The 15,753-nt window shown below is 39.8% G+C and overlaps 1 protein-coding gene across 2 annotated transcripts in view; it reads right to left on the bottom strand.

The window, feature by feature from the left end:
- DGKI (diacylglycerol kinase iota) overlaps window positions 1-15,753 on the bottom strand; it is a 251,167-nt gene that overhangs the window by 84,240 nt on the left and 151,174 nt on the right. For both annotated transcript variants that reach the window (XM_025213468.1, XM_025213469.1), the window contains exon 21: window positions 12,294-12,394. In XM_025213468.1, the coding sequence (XP_025069253.1) occupies window positions 12,294-12,394 (101 nt within the window). The remainder of the gene's footprint in view (window positions 1-12,293; window positions 12,395-15,753) is intronic.

Here is a 15,753-nt window from a genome sequence, read left to right as displayed (position 1 = left end):
GCTAAAATGATAGTTCGTACCCTTCCACAGCAATAACCAGCAAACCACAAAAGACAATGCTGAGTCCAACAGCAGCTGGACACTAGTTGTGTATATCACCGATCCATACAATTTTACCATATTTTTTATTTTTTGTCTATGAAACTACTCCCTTGACTAAGAAAACTATGTGCCTAAAGGCGACTGTAACAGGGTGGTCTGTTTCTTTAAGAGGGAACAGCCAGCTTTATTGAGAGAACCCAGCAGAGCATTTGGAGAGACAGGGAGTATCTTGCTAGGAACTTTAAAAATCTCCTAAAAGGGTAAGCAAGAGAGGAAGGAGGAAGCTGTGGCCATAACTTCCCTTGCTATAAGAAAGGAGCCATGCTGGGAGCCAGAGCCAAAGGGCTCCTTGTCAAATGTGTAGGAGATGGGAAAAGGGCTTTTTGTTTTGCTTGTTCATTTGTTGGACTGTTTGTTGCCTAAAGATGGAGCTACTTGACAGGACTGTCTGAGCAGCTCTGCAGGAAGCGAAAGCCCACCTGCAGAAGCCAGAAGGCTAGGTAACCCGCTCACAGGGACCAATGGCTTGACTTAGTGAGGCAATGCAGATAACAAAAGATTGACGTCATTATCTATCACAGCTCCTGATAACTGTGCAGGGAGGAACTTGCAAACATCTGGAATTTTACCTAAGTCCACAGATCCATCCGAGATGAAAAAGTTAGTAGGCAACAGATAATTTAACTACGACAGTCCCAAAAAAGGAGCATTTGCATTAAGGAAGAGCATACTGTGCTTTTCAAACTGCAGAAAGAACACACATTATGTCCCATATATCCATTTTCACATAATGCTAATAAATGAATTTTACAAAAATTCTAGTTTACCTAGTTCCAAGGATGAGAGTAATACTTATACCAGACTGGTGTATGAATCCTATGCTAAAGTAACCAATTATCAGAATTTTAATTGCTTTAAATATAGGTAGGAGTAAGTGCATACAGCAACTGCCATGCAAGAATGTCAAAATGTTTTGCCACTGGTTGGTGCAGTGGATGCCATTAATGAAAATGTTTACTAGCCAATTCTGAGAAGTACTGATGTAGTTATTACCTGTTCTAAATATTGCCTGCAATATCTGAGCCCACATCTACATGACAACTCAGGAAGTTAAAAGTGAATCAACTAAAGGTATTAACTCAATATATATACAATTGGGTGTATAATCTCATTCAAGAGTCAAAAAGTCCTCAAACTTTCCAGGAGGAACCTGCATAGACCATCTCTGAAAACATTAATTTGTACCATTTGGTAATTAATGGCCACTCTGTACCAATTTTACAGATGGATGAACTGGAGCAAAGGGGGAAAAAACACTGTAGTTTAGAATTTTGCTCAAAGTGATGGAGAAAATTAGTAATAGAAGACTGGCAGAAAGATCCTTTGAAGAGAAATTAGAACAAGAATGGATATCCTAAATATTATAAAGCAAAAAGACCTTTAGAACAGCTCACATGAGAGACAACTGACGTCATAACTAGGACAGCTTAGAACTGTTCACCAACCGTGACAAATTAAAACTTTTCTAAACTTCACCTTCCCCCCAGCCCAGTCATTTTCTACCACCTTCCCTCCCAGCAAATATACAGGCCCAATGTCTGTCAATACTGAATGACCTCACCAAGACACCTTTTGGTGAAGAAAATTTGATATAGAGAAGGGAAGACTGACGTTCAGGCATATTAGAGTACAGCTGTAAGCCAGACAGCATTCTCTGGATAGTCTCCACCCTGCATTTGATTACTGTAACAGGTTTGTATTATCCCTTGTAGTAAGGTAGCTTGGCTCTGGACTAGTTCTTCCAAGTCTTTGTTCCTCCCTAACTGTATTTGATTTAGGTTTGATCTGGTAATCTGGTTCTCTGTGGTCTATCATTTGGGCATCTGGCCTTTCTCCATTCTTTACTGATCAACAGCTACTGTACAGTTATGAGTCATGCTCAGTACAGGAGAGACGTCGCTTAGGCAATGTGTCAGCCATAGACACCACAAAAACTTTCCAGCTGTACCCATGTGCCTAGTGCACAGTTTGATTAGTCTAAACTGCAACACCCCACAGGTAGTTCCTTTTTTTTTTTTTTGATGCCACCATAATTATATAGGTGGCATCTATGCCTAAATTCCACTCAATGCAGAAGAGAGAATGAGGTGGAGAGGGTAGGGGAGGAATTAAGAAACTGGTTTCCAGATCCCTTATCCTCATGACCCTTGTGCCAATCAGAATTAGATTTGCTGGCCTATCTAGCTTGGGCAATGATATAGGCCAGTGTAGGCATAGCAGAACAGAGCTTCTATACCAACTCACTGACAATCCTATACTGGGAATGCAGGGTGGCAGCAGAAAAAACAAGAATATTACAAAAACATACGAAAAGTACATAGATTAGGTAAATAAGACAGGCAGACTCTGGTTCGCCAATATTCTACATCCCAGACTATTTCTGATAAACCTCTTTGCTCATAATCATACAAATTTTAATCAAATTTTAGCATGAGGGTGGATGGAGGCCACATCAATCTGGTTGCTGCCATGCACAACACTGTATAATGCAAATATGCCTCGAAAGCTAGCTGCTAGAGTTATCAGTGATTTCCAAAGTCTGCATACAATTGGATATGGAATTTACAAATAAATGAGGACACTCCCACCTACCAACCATCCATTATGCTGAATCCCTAAAGCTAGTGAAATGTTTAATATTGCCAAGGATACAAACGGAAAGGACTAAAAACCTTGCACATTACCACCAAGAAAAGATAAAATTAAATTAACTTTCCCATTTGTTGTTGCTAAGGGATTTAATTTGTGATCCAAACAACCCAATTAGCCCACTAAAATCCTGAACAAAACAGCCTCGAGATAGACTATTAAGGTAGGTGTGAAGTCCTAGAAAGTGTATTCCACTTCCTACCTACCTCAGGGAATTACAGAGATTATGTTATGTGTTTGGCTGTAAATGTTTAATGCAGTGAATAAAGAATCTTGTGTGTTGAGGATGTTCAAAAGATATAATTTTCCTAAGGGGTTTCCACAGACATTAGAAACCTGCAGGGCCAAGTTATCACAGTAAATTCCCTTGAACCCTGAGTCGGGATTGTAAAATACAAAACATTTTTATTATAGGGATCAGCTGTTAAAGTGTGATTGTGGTCCACAGACTGAGTACATATAAATTACACATCCATACCTGACTGCCTCCACAGATCATTTCTGCTTATTTTACTAACAAGAATAAGATGTTTTCCCTTACTGCTATCAGCATCAGCATTTCCCATATTAGCCCAATATGGGAAAGAGCTTAGTCTTCCTAACTTGGATATCATTGACAAACTGACATCACTGAGGAATTTCTACCTATAAAAATCTTATTACTGGTTAGGAAGCAAGACACGGAAAGGACATTTTTTCACGTACCAGACTGAGTTTTCAGGGCACATGGTTAAAACTGAGTGCATCTGAAAAAGAAATCACCTGCAGCCTGTGAGCTGGATCTGGCCCCAACAAGTGATTTTATCTCGCATGCAAAAGCAGAACATCAATTGCAAATGCAGCAGGGGCAGTCAGCAGTGGGGAAAGCAGCCCCATTAATTCATTAATTCATTAAATATGGTTTGCTGCCCCTAAAAGGTTGCTGGCCTCTGATCTGCAGAATAAAAACGGAAACATTTATAAATACAAATATGGAATCTACTTGCATGAGGCCAGCTAAAAAAACCACTACAAAGTAGTTTTTGACTGGCCTTGTACAGGTAGATAAAAAGATAGGTACTAAAAGAGCCTCCACTATGCCCTTATACCTAGGGTTAAGCACAGATACTCTATAAGGTTAAAGCACTGCCAGGAGCTCTAGCCACTTCAAAAGGGGCAGGCAGGTGGCAATGGGTCACAACCTCCCTCTGTTCTTCCCTCCAACCTATCCTGTGCTAGCTGGTTGCAGAGAGGTGCCTCTTTCTATTTTCTCCCAGGTGACCAGAGTTCCCAGCTGGAATCTTAGCTGCCATATCTTTGGGATCATGTAGCATAAGAGCCTCCTTCCAGACAAATGTTTCAAGCTTTAAACATGAAAATAGCTGTAAGAGTAACTATATTAAAGGGAGAAGGGCTGGGGGAGACTTACTGTCTATCCATATTTTGGAAGAAAGGTAGAACTGGATGGCTGAGGATATTAGACAGAGTACAGAGCCTTTTGCCTTTAGCTCACAGGCTCAATCTTTATTTGCTGCTCAGAAGTCTATGTGAAATAAGTCAGCAGTTTTAGTCAATTCCAGCTACAGCACATCAGAGTAAAAAACCCATCATAATGCTTCTTTGTTGACAGCCTCAGACTGAAGTCACTCTTGAGGGCAGATACTTGAGAACTTTATTTTCACTATCCTGACATTTGCTTGCACTAAAAATGGAAAATCTATCCTGCCTATTTCTTGTGCTTCATAAATGCAAAGTTGCTAAGCATTCTTCCCCATCCATGGGAAATTACAGTCTATTCCAACCTTCTCTTTGCTAAAATGGTACCAAGTTCCCTTTCTCTTACTCTGCAGAATCCCCCTAATCTAGTTATTATACATAGTAGCAGTGGCTGCCAGTTAGAGCTGCTTGACCCTTCCTGTTATAAGACCCTGTTTTCAGCTGCTTACATAGCTTTGCCAAACTTTAAATGCCCAGGTTGACATTGTCTATCAGGCTAGAGAAAAATGAGAGCCAAAGCATTTTAGCTATTTCTAGGAACAAGACTAGTGAAAAATCCACCATTTAGCAGATGCTAAAAAATACTTGCACCTATGTCTTTAAGAAGTTGCCACTCTCCCATGCTTCTTGAAATTAAGTAAGTATAACTTAGCGTCAAGTATCTGCCTTCTGCCATCTCTATGAAAATCAGCTTAAATATAGTAAAGCTATAAGCCTGAGAACAATCACAGTTCATATTTGTTCTGTAAAGACCTGATAGAGCTTTCTGATCTAGGCATAAGATTACAACTCTTAAAGCAAAAGAATAGTCAGCTAGGGCATTACACATGACAGATTCTATAACAATCACTGAACAGCTCCTACCCCTAGTGACCTTACCCCATCTGTGCCTTCATGGTGGCAAATCTAAGATAGTGATACTATGGGGAACCAGAAAAGGCTGCAGATTGCTTAGTGACAGATTGTTTCTTTAATTTTCCCTCTGTATGCCCGCAATGACAAGATTTTCCTATCCACAATAGGATGAGGAAAAAGAAAGATTATGATGGTGTTAAACCTGAAATGGTTTTAGTAGTTAAAAAAATATGTATGCCGTAAGCAATTAGGTGGCAAAAATTCACTTTATGACCAATTAAGCCACTCCCACCACACCACTCTGGATCAGATTCTGATGCAACTACAGGCAAGTTAGACAGTATGCAGAAGATATCCAAAAATATAGAGAGAATTCAACTGTCCCCATCATGCTAACCTACTGAGTTTGATCTTGTCCAACAAGGTATAATCATCACATCGCTCAAAACTATCAGAAGCAGGTTACTGGAATGTCAACTAGTAGGTGTAAAAAGGGGGTTAATGGGAGAGATGACACTAAAGCTATGGAAAGACCTTATAAACACATGGATATAAGCAGACACCATTCTCAAGAGAATGCAACCCTTATATGCTGGGAAGTATGGATTCCTCCTTACTGAAGGATTAAAGAACTTTTCCCATTTTATCAATTATCATCATAGTGACAATTTCAGAGAAGAGGTGGAAGAAAGTCTGAAAGAGAAAAAAAGAAGGTGGAGGAAAAAAAGAAGAAATGTTCAGACAAAAAGTAGAGCATAACAGAAAGAGAATCAGGTAAAAATGGTTGTGCCCTTCAGAGGACAAAATTACATCCTTTAATTGTTCAGAAGGCTTTCAAAATGAGGTGTCTACCTCCAGCAGAGTGAAGATTAATCTTCACTGAACAGTTTGCATGACGAGTTGTTAGAGGAGGAAAAAAAATTCAATTTTAGATGAAGCAGCTGATAGAATCAAATCAGTATTTCAAGCAAACAAGAAGAATGAAATTTATTTACTCTAAGTCAGGGTGATCCAGATTATTACTCTGATGTCAGAGCTTTCAAAACTCTATTATGGAGATATGTCACAGGCAAAAATCTTAATAGCTTCCCTGCAGGAACACTGCGGTGATAATAAAATGGGTTATTATTAACCAAAAGCCTTTTTTTGCTCCTAGTTTCGATAACTTTTGGGGGAAGGGGGAAAGGAAGGAGAAGAGAGAGAATAAGCGAAAGGTAGGAGTTTTAAGCCATTGGAGGGAACAGGAGTCAAGGACAGTAAGGGAGGCATTTTGGACCCAAAACATGCATATTTAATCTGCTAAACACTGAACAAATATATAGACTAAGAATCACGAGAATAAAGCATTAGATATCTGTGCTGTTGAAAGTCATAGGGCTACTTTGGAGGTCTGACCTGATATGGAGAATTGGGTCTTTCAAAAAATGAGTCTCTCCAGCTTAGCTTTAATATAACAACAGTCTCTGTATCTGACAGCAAAGAGAAAGTACTGTACTTTTTTGGAAGATAGGTATTATCTATATTTATATTTTAAAAAGCAGCCTTGGAAAGTTTTACCCATCTGCTTGCTTAGAATGAGTGATATTTTTCTTTTGACAGGTGAGAAATATACCACGCATTTTTTCATGTTGGTAAAAGGAGGTGAGCAAATTTTCTTTTTCTTTGGGCTAGTAACTTTTAATGACAATGTAGTGTAATGTGTTCAATGATGAAGACTGTGAAGAGATGAAACAATTATACCAATTTAAGGAGGAGGAGATAAGAACTTGCCCTTTTGCAACAGAATCCAGTGTAGTTATTTTATGTGTCCACTCTTAGCCCAGAGTGAGTGTAGCTGCACCACAATAATTTACCTATTAATTACTGCAATTTCATTTTTAGTTGCTGGAGTATTGGAGCAGACAGCCGAAACTATTATACCACAACAACTGTCATGAACTCCTGAAGAACAAGTTGCCTTTCCTTCGCCTTCAAAGCAGTGTAATCATTAATCTGCCCATGTCGTAGTACAAGCTAAGACCCAACCTTTACCAAAAACCCAACTTTTACTAAAAATCATGTAAGGTATATCCAATAACCCACATCAGGAATTAAGTAATACTAGTTAGCTTCCCATTTTAGCAGCTGTGTTTCAGTTTCATTCCTTACAACACTCTGTGTTGTGCACATCTCTGGTATAACTATGCAGTTTGCTGTTCTTCTGATTGCAAACCTCCATAAGCAATGTGTGCTGAACTGAGATGTCACAAGATAATCAGGAAAATATTTCACAAAGTTGATAACTCTGCACTGACTATCAGCTTATCTTCAGTCCCATTTAAGTTGCTTACTATAAAACTACAGGTAAAATACAGCAGGGGTGTTTTGTACAAAGGTACAAAACGGCTGCCCACACTGCACAGCTGCAAAAAAAACATATACGTGCATGGCACAAATCTGTGCTCAGATGAACTTACAACACTACAACTTAAAAGATTATGCAAGATATTCCTTTGGAATAGAACTTTTGTAAGAGAAACATCATCGGGAACTAAGGGAAATTGTTGTTAGTTCCGGAAACACCCTCATAGTTTGGTTTCTAGTCACTTTAGAAAGCACTTTCCTCCCCATGCACCATCCTGGCAGTTGAGATCAGTTAGATGCCTTCTCACCAACTGTAGCAGGCTGGCTGACAGAGGATTACAGCAGACTGTACATCTCAGGCTGTAGCACTCTGCAGGCTGGCAGGGGCTACAGCCCAGATGCAGGCTGCAGGCCCTGATTGCAGGCTGCCTAGGAGGTCTGGACCAGTTGTAGAAGATAATTAGCTGATCCACAGGAAGCTAAAAGGCTCCAAGAGAGGAAGCTGGGGAAGAGAGAACCAGAGACAGACAGACAGTGTCAGAAGGAGGAGCCAAGCTAGTGGCAGCAGAATTGAGCCAGGCTATCTCCCAGGGTCTGGTAAGAGACCCAGGGCTGCAAGGCTGGAGGCAGCAGCCCTGAAAAAACCATGCGAGGCAACTCACTCAGAGAGGGGGAGGAGGACTGGACTGCAGTGTTGAGGGAGCAGCAAAAAGCTGGCAGAGCCCTCTTAGTGGCCTGGAAGGAGACCTCAGGACTATGAGGTATCCTCTATGGACTACTGTGTGTGACTGAGCACTGATTGATGTAGGAGACTTCCTGGGGGCCAAGTGTTCCCAGGAAATAAAGGACTATTTGGGTGAAGAAAATCCTCAGATCCACTATACCAACACTCAAGATTATGTAAGCTAAATGTAAAAAATGTCAATAGGATGCAATTAACTTTTGGTCCAATAAGATACAAGTTTTATAACCTTCAAGGCAGGCTGAGATTGTCTTTTATAGTCTACTTGACATTAATACTGTCATTTTTTCATGGTTTTTTCTGATTTTTTTTATATTATCAAACTATTAATGAGACACAATAGTTTTCCCATTTCAGATTTGAAATTTTAGATTTCAAATTTTTTGCCATTTTGAATTAAAATGAAATTGAGACATTTCAAATATTTCACAACAAACTAAAACAGAAAGAGGGAAACAGAGAGAAACCCCACCCTAAAATAACCAATGTTCTATGGTTGCAAATATGGGCAAACCCAGGTTCAAGTCTCACATGTGACCCAGGCAAGAGCCAATACTTAAACCTACAGCTTGGGGGCCCACTGGCTAAGCAGCAGCTCTGCAGAAAAATACCTGAGGGTTACAGTGGACAAGAAGCTAAATACGAGCCAACAGTGTGCCCCTGTTGCAAAGAAAGGCAATGGCATACTGGGCTGTATTAGCTGGAGCATTGCCAGCAGATCAAAAGAAGTAATTCTTCCCCTCTATTTGGTACTAGTGAGGCCACATCTGGAGTATTGTGTCCAGTTTTGGGTCACCCACTACAGAAAGGATATAAACAAATTGGAGGGAGTCCAGAGGAGGGCAATAAAAATGGTTCATGGGCTAGGTCACGTGACTTCCAAGGAACAGTTGAAGGAACTGGGTTTATTTATTCTGGAAAAGAGAAGACTGAAGGGGGATTTAATAGCAACCTTCAATTAACTGAAAGGTGGTTCCAAAGAAGATGAAGCTAAACTTTTCTTAGTGGTGGCTAACTGATAACAGAACAAGGAATTGTTGCAGCAAGGGAAGTTTAGGTTAGATATCAGGAAAAAGTCTCTCACAAGGAGGGTAGTAAAGCACTGGAGAAGGTTACCTAGAGAGGTTGTGGAATCTCTATGCTTGGAGATTTTTAAAGACCCAGCTAGACAAAGCCTTAGCTGGTATCATATAGATGGGAATGGTCCTGTTTTGAGCAGGTGGTTGTATTAAATGACCTTCTGAGGTTCCTTCCAACCCAAATTTTCTATATCTCAAGTGAGTGCTGTGACCAGTGAACTCATCTGAGGTGACTGGGTCTCTTTCTCTCTCTCTCATTTTGAGCAAGGTTTACATACTGGTTCCAATAAATCATAAGGATGAGAAAAAAATTGTCAACATTTTCCCAACTTCTTTATTCTGTTAGGAGGTTAAAACTCTATTCTGTTAAAACTCCTCCACAATCAGGGTGTCCAGACTGTGGAATAAACTCCCTCCAGTGGTGGCGCAGTCACCTACCCTAGAAATCTTCAAAAGGAGACTGGACTGTCACCTCGCTGGAGACACCTGACCCCAGTTGTCTTTTCCTGCCTAGTGCAGGGGGACTGGACCCGATGATCTACTAGGTCCCTTCCAGCCCCTAACAGTCTATGAATCTATGAGGTCAGTTATGTAAAAGATTGGAGTAAGGAAGGTCTCCTGATCAGCTAGCAGCAACCATTTTAACTATTCAAATCACAACATATTATTTTTTAGGATGGGAACCATATGAAGACAAATCCAGCCAATGGCCGGATTCATACAGAAACTGGGTGCGTCTACATGAGATTCTAACTGTGCAGTATCCACATAAAACTGCACAATAGCGCTAAGAGTGCTAATACACAACTGTACAGTATTATTAGGCTACTACACAGTAGAGCCACTAAAAAGGTGTTCGCCAGTGCTACTGCACAGTAACTCCAGTCACTGAACATTTATTTAGTACTTGATTATACAAGTACTAAATAAATGCACTGTAACCACTGTACAGTAGCACCTCATGTAGACACACCCACTGAATAGGAATCCACCATCAGGTATCCACCATATAGATCATTACACCATTACTTTATTCACTAGGTATGTAATCAGTCGTTTCTTACAGAGGGCATAAATACATACTTGCAGTAGTAGTTACAATATTGCATTTTGTAAATAGGTGCATCTATTAGTTTAGTTTATTAGTCTATTAGTTGTATCTAATAGTTTAAACAAGTCTGTTTAGAAGCTTTTATGGGTTTTTAAAAAGTATTGACAACTGTTATGTTTCTCAGGTGATACAAAGTTCCTAGTTTCTCTGGCATAGCTGAATACATAGATGCAATCTGAATTTTAAGCATAAGGTTTTCATAGACATTAGGGCTGGAAGGGACCTTGGAAGATCATCGAGTCCAGCCCCCTGCCCAAAGGGCAGGAAGTCAGCTGGGGTCATAGGATCCCACAAGGTACATCAAGCTGACACCTGAAATTTAAGAGAAACTTCCCTTACATAAACTACAGTCCTCAGCTTGCTATAATTTTCATAAGTCCATCAAATGAAGGCTCTAATTATTTTTATTATGACTGAAATCTAGCAGTAGGAACTTACAAGAGGTTGTCAGACCTTATATTAAAATCCAGACTATCTCAACTCTATTGTTGGAAGGTGCAACAATGAACAGGGGAAATTGGGAGGAATGAGGGTAGGGGTAGAAACTGAAACAGTATAACCATCTTTCAACAATAAGATAAGCAAACCAATTAAATGGATTGCCATCCGGTAATTACCAGGGAGTCCTGTATTATAGAGTAAGCTGCTGCTTTGTTACACAACAAACAGTCGTGCTTGTAATTTAATATGAATAATGAGCCAGATGCATGAACAAGACTCTATTAAACTGTTATCACAAGCAGCCGTGTTCCACATTGATTAATGACTCCATGTGTCAAAGAAAGGGACTTCATGTTTAAACATGTGGATCATCGTTGTCAGTGTTGCCAATGCAAGGGGCTCGCCTGCTTTTGACTTAAACCCTAAATGTGGCAATTAAATCATTACATGAAAAAACAAAACATTGATTATTCTTCTGTATGGTGCACTGAGGCTTGTTAAAGAATAAGGGATTGGTGTAGGGATATATGCCTGCTAAGACCAATATTCTTGTTTTATGGCCATTTTGTATGCCAGCCAATGCAACCCTTCAGAGTGACAGGATGAACTTAAATGCCAGTGCCTGATCTGAAATCTCATGTCAGTTATAGAATCTTTGCATGGATAACTGACTATAGTCCAAAATGGCCACCAGAAAGACAGTGATAAAAAACTACAAGTTATGTAAGCATCATTACTCTAAGGTTAATGTATGAGAGACAACATTTTTTGTGGTATTTTTTATTGGACCAACTGTGTAGTTGGGGAGTTTTTGGACAAGCTTTAGGCATCAAGTGCCCTTCCTCAAGTCTACGAGCAAGGCAGAGGCAGGCTGAGCTAAATAATAGAAGAAAGACTCCATGTAAATGTAAACAGTTTGATTTAGAGGGATGGGGAAGGGCTGTGAATTAGGAGTGAAGAAGTATTATCAGGAGCCATTATAAGATAAAAGAAGTGCAGTAGAATAGGCAATCTAGTTAGTGGCAGAGTGAAACTATTAAAAAAGGGAGAGGATAGTTATTACCTAAGAAGTGCAGGGAGATTAGTATTTCTTAGACTGTAATGAGCCACACAGTCACTACCTATATTAAGTCCAGATTTTTTAAAAGAAGTCTTTTCTCTGCTATTTAGCTCAGTATCCATGTATGCTTCTTAGACTTAGGGAACAGCATTTGATGTCTGAAGCCCATCCTACAGCTCTCCCAACTACGTTGGTGATCCAATAAAAAACCCCACAAAAAATCCTTGCTTTTATACATTCCCTGGACCATCAGAGATACAACAATACTCCAACCCTACTCTGAGGTTATGGTAATTTATAAAGTTTATGCCTAATTAAGGACATGCGTGTATATTCCAGGCATGATAAAAGCTTGATCCTGGCACTTTTGTCAATATGAGATCCATAAAAATTTATCTGGAAAAAACAAAGCCCATTCAGCCACTTCTGACTTACACGCTTCCCGGAGTTTTTCCTTGTCATAATGCAGGCCCTCATAATCTTGTAAACTAATTCTGTTCACTCTGATCCGCAGGCGATCTGGGATGGAATGGGGACTGCAAGAAAAGAAGAGAGACTGGTCAGAGAAGAGTTCAGTATCAGAATGAAAAAGGAATAGGGTGTGAGAAGGTTTGTCTTTTCTGCAGAGAGAGACAGAAAAAACAGAAACCTTAGTGAAAGCTCCACTAGCTCTCATGCACATCCCTGCCATCCCATTGAAGTCAGCAAAGGTACAAATAAGGACAGAACTCCATCTTGAAATTATTTTTGATTATGTATAATACACATAGGACCAAAGACCAGAAGCACTCATTTAGCACCTGTTGCAGCTCAGGGTTATAGATTGCACAAAGATGGCAAAGAACCAGACTTGTAAAGTTCTTTGGTACCTAGATATACTGACAGGTGCCTAGTGAGATTATAATTGGTTTTAGGTGGCTACTGTGTCCAGGCACTTTGAAAATGCGAGTAAGTGCCTAGCTTAATATCTAGACACCCATCCTTAAGACCCTTGGGGCATTTCTACATGTGCTCCGGGGGGGGAAGCTCCAAGAGCGTCTCTAATTAAAGTGCCGCAGTGTCTCATGTATCAATACACTTAAAAATGGCAGCGAGGGTGCTTGCACTAAATTTTGTTTGCCAAGCTTTAGTTCAAGCCTCTGCCACCATTTTTAAGCACAGGGACACTGATACACAAGGCATGGGAGACTGCTGGAGTGCAGTAATTGCCATGCTCCAGCAGACTCAATTCATCGAGTCTGCTCTGACTCGCTGTAATTATAGCAGATCAGAGCAGCCTCCACGCTCGTGTACAGGCACCCTTATTTTGGACTCATGCTTGCCCCCATTTGACACTGGCCTAGTTTTTTAGCTTATAATTGAAAAGACAATTCAGTAATAACTAATAGCATCCTGCCTTATTTGTGTCTTCCAAAGATTTTTAGCAAAGATTTTTTTGCTATCACATCTAGGACAGTCTCCGAGTATCTGTCCTGGAAGAAGAGAATTTAAGTGCCTTGCCCAAGGGGAGATCATTAAATGCACAGTAAAGAATAGGTTCCCACTTTCGTGCTTTAACACCCTCTCTACACTTCACCCAAACCAGTAACAGTAGTCTGTCAATGCCACTAGCAGCATCTAGGCATGTTGATTTTAAACATTAAAATAAAATCTGCTGATAGAATCATGTCTCTTTCTACAATTGTATCTGGCTCATTAAGTTTGCTGGTTGTTTTTTTTACTTTCTACTGCATCTGATCTACAGGAGTTGTGCTGTCGGTTTGAAAACTGATCAACACAAGCTAAGCTCTGGAAATATAAACTTTTTCCAGGCATGCTATTATTCTTTTGCTTGAAAATACTGTTGACCTAATAAAACACATCATCTCTGACCAGTAAATTCATTGAGATTTGCTACAATTTGCAAGCACTTCTGAGTGGGTTTGTCACATACTTTTGGTCTATTGGTACAAACAGTTCTGTCACCTCTGGACAGATGAAAAGAAGGAGATTGAAACTAAAGTCCCTGTTAAAGCAGCACCTTAGGTATAAGTTGTCTTTGCCTGAAAAGCGTAAAAGAATAATGAATTCAGAGTGCCTCTGTAACAGGAGAATAAGACAACAGACTGGAAAGAGCTTTATTGAAGGAGCTCCTGTTCTACACAAGAGCTTCTTTAGTAATAATAAAAACAACCCTAAAATACATGAAGTATAACTTATAAGGAATCATAAATGGTTAACAGCAGGAGCTGGAGTGATGCTTTTTAACATCCAAGCTACCGTTATTTCTTCTCTGGTGCTGACTGACAGGCGCTATGGTGTCCAGGTGCCCTAAGATGTCAGGAAGTTGTCCGTGTGCAAGGTAAGCTGTCATGGTTTCTTTGACAGACAGCTGTGCTAGTAACTTCCAGCACAGCTTCAGGGTAAATCCTCCCAACTTAACTGGCATTATGACATCCCATATAACCAGTTCTCTCCACCTGCAATTCTTACATCTAGGCAGAGCAACTTAGAGAAAAATCTAGATATGGAGAGAATGTGGGAAGGGGGAGGAGGGTACAGATGAAACAAATATGTCATTAGATTTAGTCCTTTTATTTCCAGAGAAATTCTGTCAGAAAGATGGCTGGCTGAGAAACGAAGAGGGCAGTTTGAGGAGCTGTGTTCCCTTCCAAGTCATATAAAATGCAGGTTTCCAAATCGAAAAATTGCTGGGGATTTTATTTTTAGCAAGCATAAGATAAGAAAATATTTAAGGCAGAGAATATAAGACTTTAATTGCATGCTCTTTGTCTGAGGGAAGGAAAAAATATTGCAGTGAATTTATTAGAGTTTGTAAAAAAAAAAAAAAAATGACAGATTGACAGCACTGAAAAGTGAAGTCTTTTATGCACAGGTTCAGTATGAGAAGAGGAAATGCTGCCTTCCCCATGGTGTTCTGCCCAACATGCTTTAGCGCTAAACTAAGAGACACTGCTATGATTATAAAGGTCATTTGGTCTCCTAGCCTACAGGTTTTCAACCTGGCGACTGTGTATGCAGGGTTTCAATTGTTCTTTCTTTCCTTACAGCAAATAATGGGGAGATTAGTAGTCTTGCAGAACTTCTTCCTGCTCTAACCCTGGACCACACTTTGGAAACAGTTGAGTACCATTACTCTCCTTATGACGTCCTCCTTATAACATGCCATCCTCTTTATATTCACAAGGACCCCGGGTATCAAAGCAGTACATGTGATATGGACACACATTCACCAGACACTGGACTGAAACAACAGATTCACCTGAAAAAGCTTGGTCTTGGCCTTCATTATGTAACAACATGGCAACTGGGGTCATTTGTCTACCTCTCTTGGCATTTACACAATCCATGTAATTGAGTCCTCACAAACATTCTTGTGATACTTGAAGATAGCCTTTTGATTTAAATAAGAACTGAGGCCCAGAGGGATTGTAAGCATGTCCTCCATGTGCAAGACCATACAGAGATACCCAAGCTAGCCCTGCGTGAGCTAGCTCCTGAACCAGAAGAAGCACAGCTGTGTTGACAGAGGCCTGTGCCTAGGCTAATTAGGGCTCTGCAAGATTATCATCAGCATCTCCAGAAATTACTTAAAAACTTCACTTGAAAAAGTCATCAGTTCAATAGTAGAGGCAATTTTCTGTTTAATTCACAGATGGCTTAAAAACATTAACAAAATACTATCAATTCCTACTAAATAAACAGCATAAAGACTTTTTCAGAAGGAAAACTGTAACAAGAACAACACAGGTGTAGACCAACTAACCTGAATGAAATCATCATTAGGAAAGTAAAATATTGTTGGATTCTCATTAAAATTGTGATTTCCAAGTGTACAATTTACAATTGTAAAATTGTAATCCCCACTACAAATTTTTAATCAGTCAGAAAACAA

This window comes from Alligator sinensis, unplaced genomic scaffold (genome assembly GCF_000455745.1).
Source record: "Alligator sinensis unplaced genomic scaffold, ASM45574v1 scaffold585_1, whole genome shotgun sequence".
NCBI lineage: Eukaryota > Metazoa > Chordata > Crocodylia > Alligatoridae > Alligator > Alligator sinensis.
Note: the sequence above shows the minus strand (reverse complement) of the source record. Positions and strands in the feature narration are given on the sequence as shown.